The sequence below is a fragment of the Lagopus muta genome, chromosome 19 (assembly GCF_023343835.1).
Source record: "Lagopus muta isolate bLagMut1 chromosome 19, bLagMut1 primary, whole genome shotgun sequence".
NCBI classification, from domain to species: Eukaryota; Metazoa; Chordata; class Aves; order Galliformes; family Phasianidae; genus Lagopus; species Lagopus muta.
In genome coordinates this window covers 1,828,640-1,852,845 of record NC_064451.1, presented here as the reverse complement: position 1 = coordinate 1,852,845, position 24,206 = coordinate 1,828,640, and the positions used below count along the sequence as shown (strand labels likewise).

The window sequence follows — 24,206 nt, the reverse complement described above, 5'->3', positions numbered from 1 at the left end:
TCAGCCCTGCGCGGCATCCCGAGGGGATCCTCACTTCAGAAGGGACAAATATTTCTTGTTAGGTGGAAGGAAATCACTTTTTAAGTTAATTCTCAGTGATCAAACTCCAGCTTGACTGAGCTAAAACCTCCAAGGCAGTATCATCACATGGTGCAAATTAATTTGTTGGGTCTCCATGCAGACCCAAAGAACACGCAGGTGTAAAACTGACAACAGAATGCTGCTTGTCAGAATACAGCAGCAGCTCAGCATGGGGGGTTATGGAGCAGGGAGCTCCTGTCCCCTGAGCACCCGTGACTTGTGAAATCAGCCCGCATTGCCCACCCTGAGAAGGAAGCAAGTCCAGGGCTGAAAACTTCACAGCAGAAGCCAGGGGCTTGGGAACCTCCCAGCCAGCTCAAGGAGGTGCCCTGAACTCTTGGAGATGTTTCTGTGTGAATTCCAGCAGCTCAGACTTCCTAGAGATGTTATCTTAGCAGCTACCTTAAAACAAGGGAGCTGTGCTCCTCACGGGTTTCCTTAGGGCATCATTCTCCACACCTGCCTGACTTTGGTCTCCATTAGCTCCAAGCTCAGCATCCTGCCACAAACCACATGCACAGCAAAGGTGACTGCAGGTAACAAGGGCTGTGCCCACCAGCAAACGAAATGTGCTGGGTTTGTGCATGGTCTGGCTTGCCAGATCAGAACTCTAAAACACCAGTGTTCATAAAGAGCAAAGCAAAAATCCAGCCAATTGCCCTCAGATTGCTCACAGGCTCTGTCAGTCCAGTGCCAATGAGCATTAACCTGCTGAAGGTGCCACCATACTTGCAGCTTCAGAGAGGAGGCAGAGAGATATGGAGGTGCTATGTAAGAGAAGCAGCACGAGGAGCTGCAGACTGGCACCGTGTAAATGCCCCCCGTCCTGTTCCCCAGGATGGGCTGTGCTTCCAGCTGTGCTGGGGTATGTGAGGAGTGAAAGAGCATAAAGACAAGCTCTTTCTTCTAGGGGAGAGAGATTCCTTCTGTATTTCAGCAGCTACCCCTCACCCCAGCACTGCCTTCTCCACCTTATCAATGCAGATCTGATTCAGTCTGGGTTATCCCAAGATCAACCAGCAGCTTCTTTTGGGCACCTGGGGAGGGCAATGTCTGAGGGAAAGAAGTGGCAGAGAAACAGATCACAAAATGGAGACCAGGTTAAACAAGCAGAAATAAAGGGAGCAGCAGAGAGGAGGGTGACATGGATACAGGAAGAAGGACAAGAAGGTGGTAAGGCTGGAGAAAGACTTTAGAAAGCAGAACATCAACTCATCTTCCACACTGCCTGCCTTCCCTTTTCAGCCAGGGAGGAAATACCTGAACCAGGAAGATGTCATACCCTGACAAGATGGGTACAATCTTGAAATGAGGCTTCATTTTCTCTCTTAAGTCCTTTGAGAAAAGCTGCTTCTCAACCAGCAGCACCAAATCCTGCATGCAGTGTAAAGGGAGAAACTACCCCTAAACCGGATCCTCTCATGCTTTGCAGATATTTACTGATGCCCTCTACCGGAAAAACACATTAAGCTGTAGGGCTACATCTCATAGTACAGAGACACACTTCTCTGGAGCAATGCATGGGGGGCAGGCCTGGATTAATATTCCCCCAGAGCAGTGGCTGGAGCAGAGGCAGTGGAGGAGGGTTTCAGCTGGCGTTCCCACAGCACCCATGCTCTGCAGAGGCAGTCAGGGACAGCATCACAGAGAAAATAAGGAAGCAGAGGAAAATTGCATAGCCCAAGAACTTATACAAGAGGGAATAGTAGGAAAGAGAAATAATGAGTGCAAAAAATAACGGACAAGACACAAAGTGCCCTCTCCCCCAAGCTGCAGTGTCAAATACACAATTCAATTTGCTCTGTGCTCTCAGATATAGTTTGGAGTGGGCCACAGACTTGGAGATACACAACCAAAGTTAAGGCAGTGGTTTCACTTACGCTTGCATAGTTGTAGTAGCAGTTTGAAAACTGAAGAGGTTCTCTTTTGGGAACCAGGTTCGTATGGGGACATCATCTAGAAGAGAGGGAGCAAAAGCTGAGAATCCAGCAGGCAGAGGCACAATCCATACAGCAAGACTTCCAGCTCTCACTCAGCACTTTTCTTCAGCACCCTGCCCTGTATTAAATAAGACAGTCTCATCCTCTCACTTTATATGCATGCTACCACCAAGTGTTTTGTAAATTTGTACTAAGCCTGTCTGTCACACTGCTAATGAAGAATGAAAGCTCTCTCCTAAGCACAAAGACAAGCACAAATCCAGGAATTACATAAGAGACATTTGAACAAGAGAAAAAAAAATAATTGGGGGAAAAAAACATTTTTCATTCAAAGCATTTTCCAGTCTCTGCCTCTTCCTTAGCACCGTTAGCTTGAAATGTCCCATTCATCCAGCTGTTTCTGATACAGCACTCATCTTGCTCTATTCAGAGCTGAAGGCAGAAATACACTTTCTTGTTCTCCCACTGATGCTTTCCCACACACACCTCATACAACTGCTCCTGGTGACCTGGGCTGATGAGTTTGTCTGGGTTTGGAAGTCAAGCAGCACATGGACCGTGCAATCTGACGACAACCACATTTATTTGGTCTCCTATGTCTGCAGACTGACCTGCTTGGACCAACTGCAGATTATTTCCCAATCCTGCCATATTAGCACATCACATCATCTTCATGTAATGGCCACCAAGACAAAAAGCAGGCAGCAAAACAAGTCACCAGTTCTGTTTGTGGGATCGTGGTGACACGGAAGGAGGAACTTGGCCAAGAAGCAGCTCCTATTGAGAACTCTCAGGGTGAATTTGCTCAGGAGGAAATTGGAGGTATATTAAAAACCACTGCCACCAGACATGTGAGATCCCACAGGACGGGATCCCCAGGCTTTGGGGCTACCTGGCTCTTCATCTTGCTTCACTCTGAATTTGAGGCTTCCTTCCTTAACACCTTGCCACGTGTTGCTAATCATGTGTCCAGATGCACACCCTCCAGCTTTAAGATCATTATGAACCACAGCACTCAGTCGTTAGCATTCTGGCATTATCAAGAGTATTTTGTGCACTACCAATGGCCAAAATCCAATCAAATCTACAAAAAGCAGCTGCAATTACATATGGTGGAAAAAAAAAAGCTAGATGCAAGTGGGAAGGCTTTCTTTGAAGTGGGACTCCTTAGAAGTTACACAGAATGCCCCTCAGCAGACAGTTTAAGTCAAGGATTGTATAAAGGCACCCTAAGGAAATAAATGTTTCAAATTAAATCAGCATTCAAGTATGCTAAATACTTCTGATGAAATTCCTCTGCCTGCTTTCCTCCAAACAAACATAGATAAGCAGTGTAAAATGGCTCAGAACATAAATGATTTATTTGCTCGAAGTCTCGAACCCACTGAGGTGGTGGAGGTGAAGTTGTCTAAATTCTGGTTTAGCCAACAGTTCTGCACAGAATTCTCAGGAACTCCTCATCCCAAAGGACTGATGGTCTCTTATTACATGTCACAGCTCTTAAGTCACCAGCTTTGATTTGAAGCAGAGCTTCTGAGGAATGGTGCTAGGCATCATAAACTCAGCATCGAGTTCCATATTAAATTAAGCCAATCTGGCCCAAGTGCCTCGAGTGTTGGTTTGCAGCAGCAACATCTCACATAAATCCAAACAGAGAAAGCAGCATTGTCAAATGAATTTCTGGGGAAGTTAGTCTCTCAGCTCCGTTCATCTCTGCTCTGCTTTCTTTGCTTTCTGCTTTCTTTGCCATGCATGAAGGACATTCCGGGAAATACTTCCTGCAACTTGCTGTGCTCGTGCCACTCAGCTGTCATTTGTTTTTCCTGAGTAACAACGTGTGGATAGACAGAGCAAATGACACCGAGCTGCGAAAACCTGCAGCCCGTGGTGCAGTGCTATGGGGAGACTTGGTCTCAGGCACAGAGCTGCCACTCGTGCGAGCACTCAGAAGGTGCAGCAAGCCCAGGGTGGCTGTGCCTGCATGAACAAAGAGAAATACTCATAAAGGCATCTGCAGGTTCAGCACCATCCACTTTATTCCCATTTGGGTCTCTGATACACGCTTACGTTTAGAAAGGCAATCTCCCTTTCACATTAACAACCAACCCTAATGAAAATTGCCTGGTTGGAAGCACATATTCTGAGCCTGAGACTCAGAAACATGGCACAGTATTTGCCTAGATCGTGGTGTTTTTTTCCAGCAAATAGAAAAGTTCAGCTTCAGCTCTTGCAGTTTGAACTCCTCCATGAACAACCAGAAGCCTTCCTTTGGTTCTGCATCAAGCAACCTGCTTCAGTTCCGCAGCAAAGAATACAGTGCTGGAAAGGAAAGTGTGTTCAGGAAATCGTTCAACATAAACCCATCGATGTTAGAACATGAAATATTCACCTTCTTCATTCAGAACACGCTATGAGGCTGCAGCTCATTCCCCATAGTACCCTCATCTCAACAAGAACAAACTCCCTGAGTTGTCATCTCTGTTCTGAACAGCTCAGACTGATGCTGTTTCCAGTCTGTTTCCAATCAAGATTCCTGGCTGTGTCATCACATGCAGAGCCATCTTCCTACCAGCAAAATGCACGTGACTGTAGAGCAGTACATACAGGAAAACTCTTTTTCTCACTTAAGCAATAAAAATAAGAAAGTCTAAATTGTACATGCAGCATCTAAGCTGAAGCCCAAAAATCACAGGGAACAGTGATTAAAATGATGCACAGAACTGGACTGTAGGTGCTCTGCACATTTGATAAATCTTTTTTTTTTTCCCTTCTTTAGTCACGTAATTGCAAGCTCCAAGCATGAAAATATGGTCCAGAACCCAAATTTCCTGCAATTTTATCTGCAGTAAATATCACCATGAGCCTAGGAAAGAGACACAGTGTGATCTGCACAGACCTTGCACTCTACCAGATTTCTTTTCAAGGGGAAAACCTTGACATTTCCTGGCTGGACACTCATCACTAAAAGCCTTGATGAGTCTTTCCAAAAGAAAATACAATAAAAAGAATTAAACAAATTAGGCCAGACTCTTTGCCAGCCACATACAGAGCTGACAGACAAAGATGGACTGTTTTAGGTCATAATTTAGAGCACACAGATTGGGAGAAATATTTAATTAATGGTTAAGTTTTTAAACATAATCAGGATATTTTTTATGCAATTAAAACATGATGAGCCAAATTCCCTGAAAGCACTCAGCAAATGGATAGTGAGTGTGGGAGGATGTCCAGTGTTGTGTTATTTGCTGATATTTATGGCATGACTATGAGGTGGCACTATGTGCAGGACCCTGCTAGACTACTGCCAGCCACACAGAGCAGCATTCTGGAGATGCAACAGACTATGGAGCACTCAACCTGAGCTGAGGCTCTCCTTGAGCACCCTGGCACATTCAAGAAGGATTTCACCTGCCTCAATCCCCAAGTGAGGCAAAGGAGAGTCCTATGCTGAATGGCCTCCTGGATGAGCAAAAATGTAGGTGCTTTGACACAGCCCCTCCTCTCCTGCTCTTTCTTCAACAGAAAGAGAACCCACATAGATCCCCTAAGATGAAGCAAGCCATCATGAAAACCACTCAGAGAAATAGGTTTGGATGAGCTGACCTCTTACTGTAAATGAGCTCCTCTTACTGTAACAGCCCTGCTTTGGGATTCCCTTTATGTGGACACCAGTGCAAGGTGAAGCACTACAGGGCCGACTCAAAGTACATGGCAACGACACCTCCATGCTGGAAACGGACAGGTGCTACCCTTCACCCATGCTGATGAGTCCCTTTGTGCCCTTCCAGCACCCAGCACTTGCCCTTACTTACCAGACACTCGATCGACACTATACATCCTCTCCAGCCTTTTTCTGTGCCATCCAGTCTCACCAGATTGATGCGGCTCTAGGTCAAAGGAATGATGAGAAGGAGCAGCCAGCCGGGTGCAGTTTGGGCACTCCTTGGATCCCTGCCGGCTGCCAGGCCAGCCCTTGCAATGCCTGCTGACACCGTGAGAGCCACCAGCACCGTGCACAGGGTGGCCGTGGTGGCATTCCTCTTGGGCAGCCCCTTTCATCACCACCAGCTCCATACTTTCGTTCTCGTGGTCTGACAGCATCGGCCTCTCGCCGGAGATGGTGTAGACTCGTGGCTTCGGTCCCTCACTTGGCATCTTCTCTGCCTGCTCCTCAGAGAAGCTCCTCTCAAACTTGCCATCGGAGATGACGGAGAGCCTGCGCTTGTTCTGTGCTGCCTGCTGCATCTCGGGGGAGTCCTCCTGCCCGATGTAGGAGTCTGCTAACAGGTGATCTGAAACAAATTGCACACTTTACTGCTTAAAACCAAAGCACCTCAGGCACCGAAACATTCAGGAGGCTCTTTGTTACTGCTGTAGAGATACAGCAGACTTGCCTCCGAAAGAACCTCCTACAATAGGAGCTCAAAACTGGTATCCAGCACCCAGATGTGTGCCCAGACCTCCAGAACTGGTGCTGAAACAAGAGATACTCCTCACACATATCCAGTGTTTAAACTCATAGTGTCCAGCAGCAAAAAATGAGGCTAGAAGAAAATGCAGCTCTTGGTGCACAGTCTGAAAAAGCTCATGAGAGCCCCTGTGCAGCTCTGCAGTGACTGCTTCAGTGGGCTTCCTACTCAAGGGCTGCTGAGCTGGGAAGGACTTGCAGGACAAGAAGCAGCACCAACTTCTGTAAGAAGTCACAAACGCTGCATTGACAGTTGGACTGGGTGAGCCTGCAGGTCTTTTCCAACTTCTTCTATGATTCTATGAATGCTCTCTGCGCACCAATTTATCGTCGTTTTTCATATTAACTAAAAACAGCAAACCAACAGGTCATATATTTTTTTCTTATCTCATTTTCTGCTAATTGCTTTGAAATGAAAGCAATGCCAAAAGACTTCAGCCAACAGCTGCAGCCTCACTCCCACTAATTCCACTCAGCAGCCTCACTTTGCACAGACAGCAATGGCACTGCATGCAGGGGCCGTCTGGAAGGAAAAAGAAACAGCTCCTTTTGTAGGATAGTGAGATCCAAAGGAGAGAGGCCCATGAGTGCAACTATATTTGGAGCCCACACACTGGATCAACTGCCAGGAAATCTCAGCATTTCCATGGCAATTCCATGCATGAACCCAACAGCAGCTCCCACTCACCTGCTAATCCTTTTTTCAAGTGGCTGCTCATTACCTCTTACACTTCCCTTCAGATGGGAAGCAGCTAGGGGACTGCTAAAAAGGCCCAGCAGGGAATGCATTATGCATGTGACTACTACCCCAGAAAAAACAGAATCATTAGTGTCCAGCACAGACAGCATTGTTACAAACAGATGGAAAGCAACCCCAAGCCTTTACTTCATGAGATATTTAAGGACCATTCTTCCTCTAGCTCCTGACCTGGAAGGAATGGGCAGCAATCTGAGGTTTGGCTACCTTGTGGCTGGCCATGGAAAGATGAGGGAGGAGGAGACAACCTACCTCGTCCTCATCTGCTCTCAGTGTGCGACACAGATCCGACACTGCTGCCACATTCTGCTTCCTATAAAGCACTCCTGTGCTGCTCAGATAGGAGCTCTCCCAAGGTGAGGATGTACAGCATCAGCTTTTGAATGTGAAGCCCAGCCTGGATTGTGCCCACGTCACCAAGGACCTCTCCTGCAGCTGAGACTGAGCTGAATTTATCTGGTACCAGCAGTGTGTCACACTTATCTCATTTTTCTGCTTGAGATACAACTTCCTCCACCGCCACAGGGAGATAAGCACATCTCCAGCCACTCTGCTCCAGAAGTGACTGTCGGGATGCTTCGGGCTGACGCGACTCAGCTCTGTCTCACTTGTCTCCTAGCAAAGTCTTACAGTCTCCAGACTCAGCAGCTGGCAGCTGCGTGGGTCGCTGCTTCAGCTGACCGGAAGGAGCCTACGGGAGCCCTAAAGGAAGATCTGTGCCTCTTGATCCCATAGCTGCTGCTATCTTCCCAGATTTCACATGGAGTCCAAAACATGGGCCTAAGTGTAGTGAGGGGCAGTGCAACTCACTGAGACCACCCCAATGAAACAAGAGGCAGGCAGTGGTCTCCTCACCCATTGTTCTGGGCACAGAAAGGAGGAGCAGGGTCACACAGACCACACGGGCCACCACCAGAACATTTTCTTCCATTCAAGTGGAAGAAGCTGCTCCACCAGCTGCCATTCAGCAGCTTGGCCACAAAGCCCTGCCTGCAGCACGACACATTGGCCACAGGCTCCAAAGTACCACCAATTACTTCTTAGCCTTGGAGAGGCAGCAGGACTCAGACTTTATTCTCCAATGACTCAGATCCTCTCCAGCTCTACATCTAACTGTGCTCTAGAGAGGGCACGTCTTGGGAAAACACCAGCATATAGCTCTTCAGGATATGCCAAGACCTCTGCTGGATAACAGAGCCAAGGACATCAATTTTTGAAATTAAAAACAAAGGCCAGCTCTAGATGCTTACCTCATCTTGTCAAACTTACTAATCTGTGCAGGCATCATGACGCTACATATTTTTAATGCACCATGCAACAGTGGCTGACGGCTGCCTCCACTCCTCCTAAAATGAATACTTCTGTGGAGGATGTACAGCAACATGAGAGCAAAGACATGGATTATGCACTTCATGCATACTCACGTGCTTCAAAGAAAATAAAGAATAAAAAATAAACAACTGTTTGAGTTCTAAGCTCTGGTATCCAAAGGCAAATGGTACTGTAAAAAGTCCGAGCCCTGAAGTCTTTTATTTAGGTTCCTACACCTCCACTCACAGAGGGAACAAAGTGCCCACAGTAGAGCAGCTCTGAAAATGCTGACAATTGCCAGTGCAGACAGATCGATTCCAATCTTAGCTTCGTAAGCACTGAGATCTGCTTGGGCTCCACGAAATGAACAGACATGTAAAAGGGATAAGGCAGGTTTCGAGTAAGAGTCAACTTCTTACAGAAATCACAGCAGCTTTACAGCTCTTGACTGGATGCATCTGACAACCTGTCCAATCTACTCTACAGGACTTTCTTCCTACCTTACCTGCTCCTTTCTCGAGCTGTACTGACTTGTACTTATCCAGGAGTTTTCAAGGTGAAAAGTCAGCCACCACACCAGTAAGTTTCCTCTTCCTAACAACTGGATAATTATTTATTTTCAGTAATTTAGCATCTTCAGTGCCTGTATGTCGGAGAAGCAACTTTGTGTGCAAAGGCAACGTGAAGCTTTACTGAAGGCTTCTGGTTAATAAAGAATACATCTACAGAAATAAATCACTATGAAAGGATTAAAAAAAAAATCAAACATTCTTTGTAATGAATTCTTGGCCCCTGAATTGATCCTGCAGTCACTTCAGAGAGTTCCCACCTACGCATTCATGCACGCCGGCAGCCCAGAGGTGTCATCAGGGAAAAGTGGAACAGGCTGCCCAAGGAGGCTGTGGATGCCCCATCCCTGCAGGCATCCAAGGCCAGGCTGGATGTGGCTCTGGGCAGCCTGGGCTGCTGGTTGGCGACCTGCACACAGCAGGGGGTTGAAATGAGATGAGCATTGTGCTCCTTTGCAACCCAGGCCGTTCTATGATTCTACGATTCCCTCATCTATCCTTGCAGAGAATTGGATTCAGGCGCTGCCAGAACACCAGAGCTGTTTACACCTCGGCGTTTAAGGTTGATAGGTTGTTCCTGCTAGGAAAGAAGTCCAGCTGGTCAAGAGATTGACACTGAATGAAACCTGAGGCACAGGGATGTCCACTTCAGAGAGCTCAAACATTAACAGGGGACTTCTGCAGTGAGTGGAATTGCCTCCCGTGAGCCAGCTGAAGCAGCCTGCTGTTAGCACCCTCTGCCTGGTTGCAGCCACTCTGCTTTCCCTTCATTCTCATGTTGCTCTTTCTCCATCTTGCACACAGCCCTGCCCAACGCAGCCATTAGAGCACAGGTATCAAAGAGGACCACTGACAGCAATGCTGATCTGTACCAGTTAACCAGCAATGCCCTGGGAGAGAAAGAATCCATATTTGTGGTGCATTTAGTTTCTGATCATTAGGCACTTAATTACAATACATTCCTGTGCATTCAGCAACTATCTCGAGTGCAGTGCTCTGACCCAGGTAACTAATTGCTAATGGCTTCTGCATTTTCTTTCCCTCTTGCAGCATTTCTAGTGAAGAGGTAACACACTGATATAAGCCTCAGCTGAGTGATGCCCATTCACAACAGTAGGGATCACCAAGCCAAGCTCATGCCTGATGCAGACTGCCCTGTAGCCCCATCGGATGAGAAGTTTATAAATCAAGGCAGAATTACAGCCATAAGGCTTTTAAAAAAGACCCAAATTTATTACTGCATTTAGCAGCCAAACTGATGATCAAAGTGCTTAGATGTAAAACCTCTGCTCCAGCACCAGAAACAAAGCGGCAAAGGGGAACCTAGAGAAATCCCATTAATAAAATGCATCTATCACCTCAGAGAAGTGCATTTCAGAGCCAATTTCCTCTTCCCTGCCCCACCTCAGCAAGAGCTCTTTGCACATGATGCTTCTTCATTTTTAAGTACTAACATTAAATGAAAGGACTGCCTCGGCCACTGAAGATAAAGGCACAGATGTAGGCTTTGCATTATTGTTCCCACTAGGAGAAATGAAATTGAAGTGTTTGTGGTCTGTGGTTTTTTTTTTTTTTTTAATTATTTTTATTTCACACTGGTAGGAGTCCAGGTGATACCCTCAGTGAGGGAGCAGATGGGTGCACTGCAAATAAAGAACAGCTTTTCAAAGAGCAAGGCTGAACAGTTTCTCCCTCAGTTTCAGTTCTCATTCATCCCATATGTCTGCCACTGCCCCAGGTCTGCTATGACACTGCCAGGTCATCTTCTCCTCTTCCCCATGGGGCACAGAGAGCGCATCCCAGTTGCAGTGCAAAGCTCCCCCCAGTGCAAACCCAGGAAATTTATTCCAAATACTGAAACATGAGGCAAGGACATAGATAAAAACGGAAACAGATCATTTTCTAAAAAGTCACAGAGGTGTTTTCACAGTTCAGAAGCTGCTCAGCAGCTCGTTAGAGGTGACAGCAGCAGCACTGCTGTGATGAGCACAGTGCTCACCATGGGGTCTCCAAGGCCTGACCAAGTCAGCCCCACTGTCAGCTTAGCAGGCACTCTGACCCCACAGCTCCTGAGGAAGGCATCTCATGGAGAAAAGGCAGGGCCTGCTTCAGCAAGGGAGCAGCTCTGAGAAAACAGGCGGTCACTTAAATGTGACAGAGTTGTTCCAATTAGACTTCTTGAGACAAACTACCGAAGATGCTGTTGGCATTGTACCTCACCATTACTCTCCCAACAGCCTTTGAGATTGGCCTGCAACATTAATGTGAGCAGACAAAACTGCTCCTGCGAGGTAGGACCCAACAGAGCAAAAGGCAGCTTCCACCACCTCAGCATTCCCATGGTAACACCCCAGCCTACGCTCCTGCTCACTTCACAACCAGCACATTCTGCAGTGGGTTTGAGGACACCTCCACACCATACCTGTGCTGTCTGAGGCTGGAAGCAGCCTGAAGCCCTGAGGTGAGATTCTACCTCCCTTTGCCGGACTGAATCCAGGTTGCACAGGGATGCACTGGAGCAGCTGGGCCAGACCCACTGTCGGGATCCAGCCCAGGATAGGGTAAGTCTCCATGGAGAAAAGGCAGGCTGCTGCTTACCTTGAGTCAGTACCTGCAGCTCTACAGTCTGGACACTGGAGAACTGAAGGTCCCTTGGAGACCATGTGGTAGCTGCAGTCCCACCGCCCTGGCTTCATCAAAAGCCCAGCCCTCAGAGCACTCCTCTGACCCAAAGCTGTGCAAAGCCTTGTGCTGGAACTTCTCAAGCTCACTGTGAGCTCCTAACAGCACGGAAAACCTTCCTGCTGCATGGCTGCTCCCTTCCACACACTCACACCCACTCCTCTGAAGTGACAACAGCCAGGGTGCAAACACCAGCAGTTGTTTCAGCGAAGTGTGTGCACGAAACACAGCAGCATCAGCAAACACTTTTCTCTTGCCAGCATTATCCATTGCTGTTTGCTTTGGGGAAGGTTGTGAGCTGTTCCTTTCTCACTACATCTTCATTGTTTCCACAGATGGCTGAAATGTCGCAGATGAATACAGAGAAGAAGTGCAGATGACTTGTTTGAACTTAAAAATGAAGTTTATTCCATTTTCAGGTAATGATTAATTTTGGTCTGTGCTGATGCAAAGCTCTCCCAGTAGCATGCTGTTTTTGCTAATAACCACAGTGAACGTGAGTCAAGATCTGCCAGGCATCTCTGGCCCATGGCCCACCATCGCTGCAGCACTGAGCACACATTTTACTTGCTGGGATCTCCTCTTCTGCTTGAATCCCATCTCATGTACTGCCACTCCCCCCATGCAGGAGGAATATCTCAAGAACTCCATTTGCCATTGTTCAACTTCATTGCCCCCGTGCCAACTTCTCATAGTTTCAATATATGGGTATAAAGAAATCTAAATCTCAGTGTGGGCTGCTGACACCTAAGGTGGGAGATGGGGACTCAGGTAATCTCTAGAACTCTTCATCTCATGAGCACTGGTGAGACCCTGAGTCGTTATTTTTTAATACATTTTACTCTCTGCAGCCTTTTTACATTCACCTTTTACAACACTCCAGTCCTCTTCCCTGTCTTTCTTCTCAGCCTGTCACAAGGGGCACCCATTCCTCCTCTAAAGCCATTCCACAGGCAGGATGGGAATATATCAGAAAGCTACAAGAGCCAGCAAGGACTTTACAACAGCCTTGTAGTTAGAATGAATGCTCAACATGGGAGAGTGCTCTTCCTGGGAGCCTTCCCAGAGCTTCAGTCTGCATGAATAAAGCAGCACCAACAGGGCCAGCAGAGGAGCAGGAGATGTCCTGGTCCTTAACAGATTCAGCTCCCTTAACAAATCCATGCTCTGTCAGCTACAGTAGAGCCCAACCCTCCTTTTTTGCCGAATTCCTCTGAATACCTTAAGGATCAGGAGGAAAAAAACAACAACTGAGCAATCCTAAGGGGTCAAATCCAGCCTGATCCAAAAGGGAAACAAAGGGAAGAAAATTGGTATATTGCCACCCCTGCAGTAACCAGACAGAACAGAGCATAATGAGCCACGCATGGAAGAGGAGGTAAATGTTCCTCCTGAGTCACCCAGAGAAACCTCCTCCAGGATAACGCACTGAAGACCTCCTGGAGCTAATTGCAGTATTTCTGAAACCTGATGCTCTCAGGCCTCCTATCAGGAATAATCAGAAACTGTAACCAACAAACACTCCTCCTCCCCTTCTCCTGCTACACCCTGCAGCATCCTGCCACCCTCTTTACCTCCAAAGGACTCTGACAAGGCAGAACTGATGATCCTCAGAGAACAAAATGCAGCAGAAATGAAGCAAGCTGAGGCAGCCTCTGCACATGTGGCATCTCCATGCAGATGGAGGGTCTGCTGTGCCTGCCTGAGCAGTTACCAGGCAGCTCTACCCTTCTGCCCAGGAGCTGAATTAGCAGCTAAAGCAGCAGGAGAACAGATTCACACCTGGTCACAGACCTATCTCCTTCCATTCACTTTTAGGGTACTGCCTTAATCCCAGCTGCAGTCTGCTGGCACTGCAGGGAGCATCCCCACAAACACCAGGGGTTACTACAGCAGAAAGCAGACCTACGTCACCAGGTAAAGACACTCACAGTAAGAGCCCAGCTAGAAGCAGACACACAGACACTGAGGACTCATTTCTACAGCGTGCTGAGCTTTCTGCACCAATACATGCAAGTGAGAATTTAACTACAGGATACCAGTGGGTGTGTGCAGCCACGACACTGCTTCTTCCCTGCTCCCTTCAGCCAAGCTGGTGAGCTGGAGCAGCCTCAGCCGCTCCTAGATAAGTGCTCCATCCTCAACTGATGTCAAAGAACCCTTCATTTGTTCTGTAGGAGTCATCAGATCAAAGCTAAGCACACAGCTCACACTCTGCTGAGCCAAAGGTGGAGTGTTCAGGAACTCGTAAAGCAGTGCTGAGGCACACAGGATTTCTGCAGGAAGAAAAGAGCTGATTTCTCTCATGCTGCACAACTGGGACGAAGAAAAGGGAGACAGATTTTCTATGTCCAACATTTTTATAGGAGAGCAGCCATTCTCTCATAGCTAGTTACAAAGAAATGCTAGACTGTTAGACTGTATGCTGCAAAATTTCAGTGGATGACTTTAAAAATATTTTTCCCCCTTTCCTATAAACATTCAGATTCATTTCTAGAGAGCTTTATTAATTTATTTCCCACTCAATGCTGACGGATCCCACAAAGGATTTTGGTATATTCATGTGAACCTCTCTCTGCTCAGTTCTTATGTATAAGATAATTAAATTCACTTGGATCCAAATGGGAATTCCTGCTTTCCCTGCAGGAAAAGACAGAAACAGCTGCAAAAATAGCCTTGATAAAGGCTGCTTTTGCCATTCAGGAACATCTCTGAAGTCTGTCCAACCTTCACCTCCCCTCTGCCTCACCAGACTCTCCATCTCAGCTGCTCTGAACCCCAGCCTTCTCCTACTCTCTTCTCCCTCTCTCACCACCACGGGTCATTCTTATACCAAATACTCTCAGTAAGTAATGTGTCACTGGAGTTTCTTAAGGCTGTAGGAAAAGAATACGTAGATCTCAAAGAAAACAGCAGTATATTGTCTTTAAGCTCTTCTACTCTCAAACTTAGCACAATTCAGCCAAGGACAACTTGAAGGTCATCAGAACAGAGCCAAAGAAAAAGGCTGGGACTCCATCTGGTTGACATACACCAGTGTGACTGGGCTTGCTATTTGAGTAAGAAGCATTTTCTACTTGTGCAGGTCTAAACAAACATATAGTTTACATACAATGTAAACATGACTCTACGTTGCATTCTATTTAATACATTTATCTCCATGGAAGAGTTCAACATTACAGAATACCTTGATATTTATCCACACAAGACTTTCTGTGGAGTCTTTTGCAGCGAATTTAACATCCACAAAATGTTTCCTCATAGAGAAAACACAGCCCTCCCAGATGCCCCCAGCCCATCAAACAGAACCCACCGCAGGCTGACAGGGACAGTTTCTGTGTCTAAAAAATTAATACATTAGCTAGCACATGCTGGTGTCCTCAACCTGACAAGGCAAATTGCATTTTAACCTCTGCTGAAGAAAACCCTGGGAAGAAATCCAAAGGTTACCTCTACCAGGAAAGACAGATTGCTGCATATACACTATGCACAGCAACTCATGTACCACAACTCATATTTTTTTTATTCCTCAGTGAAAGCAAGACCTGGGAGTAACAAACCAGAGCAGAAGCCTCGTGCAGTGCAGTTTTTCATTCTTCAGCTGAAGTGTCATCCAAGGACATCAGCTCGAGGAGCAAATTTATGGCAGAATGCACTGGAACTGAGCTTGTCCCCACAGGCACCCAATGCTTGAATCACCAAAGTGCCTTTTCTCCTCATGGGCTTCACACGGATCCACAGGGTGACTCTCCAGCCCCTCCACTGCTGGGATCTCACACTGGCCCTTTGTAGTAAGTAAGTCGACACTCTTTAATTCTAAGGCAGAAGTAGGTGCATGCACATGCAGACAAAAACATACATCATCTCTTACCTGAGCCATTTCTGCCTTCAGGATGATTTTGTGAAAGGTATTCTCCAAAAGCCCTTGCCGCTCTGTGCATCCAAGCATCACCGACAGCAGCAGTAAGAGAAAGAAGAGATGGACAGTGGTTGAATTCCAGGGAAGGAAGGAACAGTTCAACACACACTGCTGTCTTTCCCTCAGCTTCAGGTAACATCAACTGAAACAAGCTGCAGTGGCAGCTCCTCTATTAACACACCTCAGTTTTTCCCCAGCCAAAGCATTTCCTTAAACAGAGTTGCACTACAACCCTGGCAGGGAAACAACAGACAAAACCAGTGGTAAGATAGAAAAAAAATTCTCTCATGTGCAACTTGGCCTGGTTTCTGCGGTGCCTGTATCTCCCAGTTAGGAGCTGGATCACAGCTCCAAGCACCACAATCACAGCTCCTGCAGCTCTGAGGGGAAGGAAATCCATCCCAGTCCCAACCATCACCACAGTCTGTCTTCTACTCCGGTTACAAGTGCTCTTATTTGTGAACAATCATACCTAGATATTAATGCTAGCACCCATTTCACCTGCCTGATCCCTAAATTTTCCAGCACCAACAACGTCAGTATTTGGACCACTGGCAACCCATAAAAACCTCTTGCTGTTCTTCAATAGATTTAGGTCCCATGAATGACTGAGATTTTACTGAAATATATTACAGCTCAACCAGGGAGAGTGAGCTCAAACCTTATTGCACATCAAGAGAGCAAAACTACAAATATTCCAACCTGGGAGCTCTCTGCGTTTAACCCACAGAGGCAAGGAAAGGTCAAGGCATGCATTCCTTCATACAAATACTGGGTGGAGACTCACGAACAGCAAGATCAAACAGGCACCCACCTCCCTGATAAGTCAAGCCAAGCACTCAGCCTGCTAGCACACAGATAGCTCTTGTGGGGGAAGAGAGGAAGACACGGGACAACTGGGAGGATTCTCCATGCCTCGAAACATCCCACCCCAGTTCTAGATGCTATAAAAGACTAAGCTCCAGAAGGTGCTACATGTCTAAGTGAAAGCAGCTTTGACCTCCAAATCAACCTTCCTCCTTGCTACCCAACACCACTGCACATCTCAACCTGTGTGGCCAGGATTTTCTCCCATTGCTTTCACTCATCTCCTCCCAAAGGGAGGTACAACGTACCTCTCAGTGACCACAACTGGAAGGAGAGGGAAGTCCATTTGTCAACCACAGCCAGCTAAAGAGGATTGATGTGAAAGATTAAAGAACAATTTAGTCTCTTTGGAGCTAAACTTCAGCGCAGACAAATCTGAAGAGCTCTGATGGAGCACAGCTACAGCTGTGCAAGAAGAAAAGTTTAACCCTTCTGCATCATTACAGGCCACATGCAGTGCTGAGGTTTTTCTTTTATCCAGGTTCCTGCTTGTCTAGGACCAGGATGTACTTCTAACATCAGCCTGAGGTGCCAGCTGCCCAAATTGCATTGCCCAAAGCCTACACACCCCCAGAGATGGTCAAGCACAGTCATGTGGAAGAGCTGTACAACTAGCACAGCAGTCTGCAAGGAGCAAACTGTCATGGTTCACCCGGGCAGGAGGACAGCATCTCATGAATCGTCCTTGCATCCACTACCCCTTGGTCTCAGCAAAATGCAGAACTTGGTCTTGGAGCAACAGAGAAAAACTTGAGAGCTGAAGCTGCTCCTGCAGCCCAGCAGAGAAGGGCAGAGGCTCAGCCAAAAGCCAGGACTGGGCTCATTGGCAGCAGGAGGCTATGCTAGAGACTTCCAGCCTCTCTTCCACTAGACAGCAGGACACACATCCTCCAAAAAGGCTTCAAAGTTTATCCAGAGCAACATCAGTCACTTAATCGATGAAAATAATAATGAGAAAAATATCAGGGAGAGAGCACAGGGACTTGCACTAGAAGATACCCTAAAATTCAAAGATAAAGTTTATTTCGTAGCTAGTTCAAAAGCTCCAAGAGCACCTATTGCTTTCCTCCATTCATCTCCACCAATGCCTGACGCAGAACTGTCTGCTTTAGAACATAATCCAAGGCTTCACCTTTAGCTTGCAAACCATGCTAAAAAAATTAGCACCAATCATTTGTTAAGACCCAACGTACAAATGATGGGCCAGAGGAGCACTGCTGCACTCCATCCCTCTCATTCTAAGCAAAAACAGTCATCCAGAGCCCGAGCTCAGAGGTGCTGCAGAGCCTCCAGCCTCCCCCTTCTCATCCCCAGCAGACGGGGCAGCAGGGCAGAACCTTGCAGGCCAGATCCCAACATCTCAGCCCTCTCCTCACAGAGCAGAAGCACGGGGCTACTCAGAAACATGCTGCCAACACCAGCTGAGCCCGCAGCTCCGTCCCTGCCATGCCACTGCACTGCTCTTCATGCTGCTGGTCAGCCTAAGAGCAAACAGCCCTGGATGCCTAATCGCAGCTCTCCAGTGACAGTTAATAAGCCAGCGAAGCCTGCAAAGCACAATGTGCAATGGGGGTTTTCCAGCCAATTGCACTGCAAACTCCAGACTAATTGTTTGCCTATTATCTCAGTGGTTCCCTTCTACATTTCTGCCTCTCAAGTGCCACTGAGGCTGTGTCTCAGCAGATCTCCCACAGATGCCTACACATGCCTCTTGCCAAGGGCACTCGGATGGCCACACTCGTTCCTTATGCCTGGCCTCACCTTGCCAAGCCTCCTGTCCTCCTTCCCTGCCCTCGCTGTGCTCACTCACCCCAGTTTGCCAGCACCTGCCAGCATCATTAATGTGCCATTCACCCTCCCTGGCTATGTGCTGACATGATTGAAATAAAGCAGAGCAAAACTCAAGCAGCTGGTAACTGCTCTATTCTGTGTCTTAATCACTACAGCCAAAAAAGCCCATCGATCCCTCTGATGGCTCTGGACAGTAACCCTTCTGCTGGGCTGGAAAGAGACATATGATTTAACTTGTAAGAGAAGGAAAAAAGAAACTTGTTTCAGACGAGTGAGATGAAGTGCAAGGTGCCTTACATGGACACAAGGAGATGAGCTATAGCCCTGTGTGTGTGACACTGTGAAAGCAGCATACAAATGAGCAGGTAGCTACTGAGAGGCGATCAGCTGATGCCACAAGTTCAGCCCTGACTCATCTAGAGGAAGGTTTTCATTTTGGTGACAGACCAGACCTGCACATAACGCAGTCAGTACAGTTTGATGTAACCAGACATCAACCAGAACCCACTGCCTCGGTGTACTGAGCTACTGAGTGCCACCAGCAAGGAGAATGCTGCCTGTGCCCCAGAGGAAACACTACTGTCTTCTTTGGCTTCTCCTCCAACAGAACTACTTCCAGAGTGCAGAGGGTGGGGTGGGACAACGCAGGCAAAGGAAGCTGCCCTTCTGCAGTCATCTCTCAGCACTCACAGTGCTGGTGTCAGGGCTGGAGCCGTGCATTGAAGACTGAGATCTGGCAGAGAAGCAGAGAAGGTTTAGACAAACATTTGCTAGAAGGAGGAAAGCCGCCAAATAACAGAGATATCAATTACAGCGTGATGAGTGTGGAATAGCCTTTATGTCTCTGAAATAATCACATCAACAGGATAAAAGGAGCCTTGATGTGTACTGGCAGCTACGGGAAATTGATGCACACAAATTTATGCACTCCTCTAAACTGACACTGAAGTAAGCTAAAAAATGTGTATTGAAACACTCAGAAATACATGAAAGCACTGTGGTAACTCCATTTTGAGCACTGCAGCAGGATAAGCAAAAGTCAGAGTACTCAGAAGTATTGTATGGAAAGAGAAAAGCACATCTTCTTGTGCATGTTGAGAAGTAGTGCTCAGGAGGTGCTGCAGGAATCTGCTGTGACAGCATGTGACAGTGCTGGGCATCAGAAAAACAGGAGTAAGACAGCCCTGCACCACTGGGACTTACATCCAACAGCAGCCCTGGGAGCACCACAGCATGTCCATCCTTAGCAGCTCCATCACACAGAAACCACTGATGCTCACAGTGGTTAAACCCCACGTCGGCACCATGCTGACAAAAGTTGGCCTGCAATAGCTAAGTAACAGAAAAACTGTCACTCTCGGGAAAAGGAAAACCACTGCTGAGATCCTGAAGTCAAAGTTTGCACCGTCTCAGAGGAATTTATATTTACAAAGCTCTGACAGGAGGAGAGAGAACAGAGCAGGTAATCAAAACATGGGAGTTCATACCATCCACGGGAAAATTCACAAGCAGAAAAAAGGAATCCAGGCTCCACTAAGAACCCCGACCTAAGCCAGAAATGACTCGACAGTAAGAAACCTGAGGTAAGGAGTGCATTTGGGTATCTCGGTGTTTTGTCAGCACAAGACAGACACTTTCTGAGCCTTTGTGGACTTGTTTTAAACCATCCTATGGCCTCAACAGTCAGCAAAGGGGGAGTGAGGCAGAATTCTCCTTTCTGCAAGGGGCAAACACCAAAGTCCTGACACTTCGGTGTCAGATAAAGCACATACTCAATTCACACATGTCCCGTGATAACTACGTCAAGGAGAAGTTCTGGAACATCCAGCAGAAGCCTCGTGTCCTCTACAAGCACTGCTGCACTCCCCACAGGAAAGCTACAAATCAGAGAAATACCAAGTGGAGCTGCAGTTTATTGCCACATCGGGGATGTCAGCATCGTTCTGTAGGGCTAAAGGCAGTGAGGACAGAGAGAGCCATTTCTAAAGGCTTTGGTTCATCTCTGCCCTTGAAAGCAAGCTGAGGAAGCCAAGGAGAGCGTGTCTGATGCTTCTCGGGTCTGATGGGAACATGCAGACACCCAAAGCACAGCAGCCAGAGCTGCTGGCAGAGGGGCAGCACCAAGGTCACAACACAAGGACAAGGACACATCCCTGCCATCCGCAGGCATGCCCCGGGAGCTGCAAGGCAAAAAAAAGCACACACATGAAAGACAGAGCACGACAGCAAGATCTCACAGCCACACAATTAAAATCTGAGCAAAGCAATGCCGCTGAGCCAGCACCACTTTCAGGGTGTGGGACTGGAGCTGTGTGCTGCAGCTTCCTCAGGAGAGGACAGGACAGCAGAAACCAAAGACACAGCAGCATGGATGCCCTCAGTGATGTTAACGCAGAGCAACTATGCCATTATTTTTGAGGAGCTATGTAAAAGTCCTAACACACAACACACTGCGTGGAGCTTAATGAATTCTCCTGGGACAGGCGATCCCCTGAGCACTCTGCAGAGATTTTAATTGAAGAAGCTTGGGCGCGTGCACCTTCTGCTTGGATCACATCCCTCACAGCAGCAAACAGACGATGCTCCCCGTTCAGTAAGAGGGGTGAATGTGCACACACACTCCAGCTGCATGCAATAAAAATACATCAGCAGCTGCTTGGACTTGCAGTGCATTTCAGGATGCGATTTTTTCCCTTCAAAAAGTCACTTGCCCCAGGTGAAACACGGACAGCAGAGCTCAAGAGGTGCTGGGAAATAATCCCAGAGCATCTCTCCCTGCAGCATAAATGCAAGGCCCCAAAACTGCCTACATGAAACTGAGGGGGGCCAGATCATCACAGCAGCATTACCCACGCAGGTGATCCAAGCCCCCAGCCCTCTGGGGAAGGGCAGAGCAGCATATCTGTGTGCCTTACCTACCATCCTGCAAAGCCCTCTCTGTAAAGAAATGAGATGAGGACATATGGGATGCAGAAGGAGGACCCAGGGCAGAAGAGAAGAGACAATGTGCACTGGGAAGCTTGGAGAAACCTTCCAGCAGGTGGATGCTGTCTGCTGTAGAAATGCTGAGGATGGCTGTGACTGCACGAGGCAGAGGCTGACACGTGCAGGTAAGAGCCAAACCAGCAGCGCTTGCTCCCCACCAGCACCACCTTCACACAAAGGAGCAACACAAGGAGCTCCGTGTTCCCTGCCCTCCCCAAAGGCTTCTTCAATTGGACAGTCATTCAGCTGGACAGAGCAGCACTGCATAACGGCCAGCCTGACCACCCCTCAGGGACTTCATGTTTCACAGCCCACCCTCCCAACCCCTCTGGTCAAAGCACACGACTCACACCCCTACCAGACACCTCCAAGCTCCCACGCAGCAGCAGCAGCCGCCTGTCAGTAGCTGCAGCACACACATAGCAAACCAGAACCTGAACTCCGCAGATTTCACACTACACGAGTAGTGTGCCCATCCTGATGTGGGCAGTTGCATTCCAAATGCGCTAGCTGCTCTCAAACACCCACACTACCACTTGAAATCTCGCCTGTTACAGAATATGCTGTTTGTGTGCCTGACTGCCTAATCGTACACCCAGAGCCCCACTACAGCACTCAAGGTGCATTTTATGTCATTTCTTTCCAACCACCTGGCTGACATCTGCCAAAAAGAATCTCACTGCCGAACCTCTGAACACCACCGAAAGCGCTCAGGTTTTCAGCGATGAACACAGCACACTGCAACGTGGGGAGAAGTTCCACGTTCTGCCTCGACAGCTTTCTCCAGATGCACTCCAGAATTTACAACACAAAAGGACAGCACCGCACAGACAGCTTTGGTGGTGCTCCCTTCAAGCCCTCAGACCTTCCATGGACAGCGAGATGCCATAATGCTGAGCCCCAGCCTCACAGAGGTGACGGATCTCTCGGCAGCACAGATCAAGCCCTACACACCACTCCAGGCTGTTCCGAAGCAATTCTGTCTGACACAAAGGAGGTTACATAACGCAGCTGAAAAGTTTATTTCTTCCCTTTTTTCCCCAGCAGCACAGAGCTCATCTGGATGTAGCAAAGCCCCGGACAGACCTGCCCAGCACGCAGCTGTGCTGGAAGGGACCCTGAAGAGCTGCTCCATGCCCTGACACCCAGCTGCAGTGAGGCAGGAGGGTCGAGTCCGTCCTGCCCAGCAATGGGCAGAGCTCCTCTGCGATGGCTTTGTGAACCGAGGCACGCTCACCCACCAACACGTTTTGTAGGATGTCCTACGCCTGACACTCATAAGCACCACGGGCTATAAGCACAGTCAGCGAAACCCTACGCTGTAAAGCAAGCACAAAAGCACGACAGGACCCACAGCCACAGAACCCAAACCTCTCACTGCTCAGCACGGCGGCTCCGGGCACTGCAGAAGCGGGCAGATCCGATGGGTTCTGCAGCGTGTTTCCCAGGGCTGAGGGATGCTCCCGCAGCAGGTTTCCCACGCAGCAGAACGGGAGCCCTTAAGGAACGCTGTCCCCGGGCGCACAGATGGCATTTCAGCCGATTAAAAGCCGGCCAGCAGACTGACGGTTTGCGAAGCCCCAGAGCTCCGCTCTGCCGGAGCCTCGGACGGTGCGGGCGCAGCGGTGACCCGCACACACGGCTCAGCGCCGGGCGGGGTCCGCCGAGCCGCCTTCGTGGGGACGCGCCCCCCACCCCCATCCCACCACCCACCTCACTTTGGCCGCCACCGACGACATGGCCTCGTTCCTCAGCGTCTTCCTTTTGGACACGGCTGTGCCCATATTCGCGCGGGGGATGACTGCCGGAGGAGCGCTCATCGCACGAGCCCGAGGCCGCCCATGCCGCGGCGGGGCCGGGTGCCGGGCCGCTCCCCGCGCTCAGCGCCCCGCCATGCCGCCCCGCTGCCCCCGGCGAGTGCGGCTCTCCGCCGCGGCCGCTGCCTGCTCATTGACTGCGGCAGGAGGGAGGGCCGGGGCGCGGCCGGCCGCCCAGGAAGCGCCGCTATATTTGGCCGCCGGCTCCCTCCTCCGCCCCCGCCTCCTGACATCATGGCGGGCGGCCCGAAGGGGCGCGGAGCTGCGCTGAGGTGAGGCGGTGCGCGCCGTCGGGTTTAACGCTGCTCGGTTGCAAAGCGCTCCGAGGGCGGGCAGGCGCTGGTGGGCTCTCTGGTGACAGCGGTGGAACCTGAAGCTGCTGAGGAAAAGGTCATCCACCGAGAAGGTGATCGGGCACTGCGGCAGCCTCCCCTGAGGGCTGCTCGTGGCCCCTGGCAGAGCTCAAGGAGCGGCTGGGCAACGCTCTCCAACGTATGGTCTGACCTTTGGGTGTCCTGTGTGGAGCCAGGAGTTGGACTCCATGATCATTATAGATCCTTTCCAACTCAGGATATTCTGCCTTGCTTTTTCTTCACCTAGGTATGTCACTGGCTCACTGCCAGAGAGCTTTTATGGCAGAGATGGAAAATCTGGAAAACAGAATCACAGAATCACCAAGGTTGGAAAAGACCTTCAAGATCATGCAGTCCAACCATCCACCTATCACCAATAGTGCTCACTAAACCACATCCCTCAACACAAAATCCAAACTTTCTTTGAGCACCGTCAGGGTCGGTGACTCCACCACCTCCCTGGGCTGCCCATTCCAGGGCCTGAACACTCTTTCAGAAAAGTGGTATTTCCTAGCATCCATTCTAAATCTGCCCTGGTGCAGCTTGAAGCCGTTCCCTCTAGTTCTGTCACCGGTTACACGAGAGAAGAGGCCGACCCCCAGCTCACAACAGCCTCCCTTCAGGCAGTTACAGAGAGCAGTAAGGTCTCCCCTGAGCTCCTCTTCT

At 48.8% G+C, this 24,206-nt stretch overlaps 1 protein-coding gene across 5 annotated transcripts in view; it reads right to left on the bottom strand.

The window, feature by feature from the left end:
* NSMF (NMDA receptor synaptonuclear signaling and neuronal migration factor) overlaps positions 1-23,296 on the bottom strand; it is a 41,816-nt gene extending 18,520 nt beyond the window's left edge. For 4 of the 5 annotated variants that reach the window (XM_048966106.1, XM_048966108.1, XM_048966103.1 and 1 more), the window contains exons 1-4: positions 23,084-23,296; positions 15,680-15,741; positions 5,834-6,313; positions 1,962-2,037 (exon numbers count right to left, since the gene is read on the bottom strand). In XM_048966106.1, coding sequence (XP_048822063.1) covers positions 1,962-2,037; positions 5,834-6,313; positions 15,680-15,741; positions 23,084-23,190 — 725 coding nt within the window. In that variant the 5' untranslated portion in view covers positions 23,191-23,296. The remainder of the gene's footprint in view (positions 1-1,961; positions 2,038-5,833; positions 6,314-15,679; positions 15,742-23,083) is intronic. The other variant, XM_048966105.1, reaches the window with a different exon arrangement.
* Between the last annotated feature and the right edge of the window lie 910 nt (positions 23,297-24,206).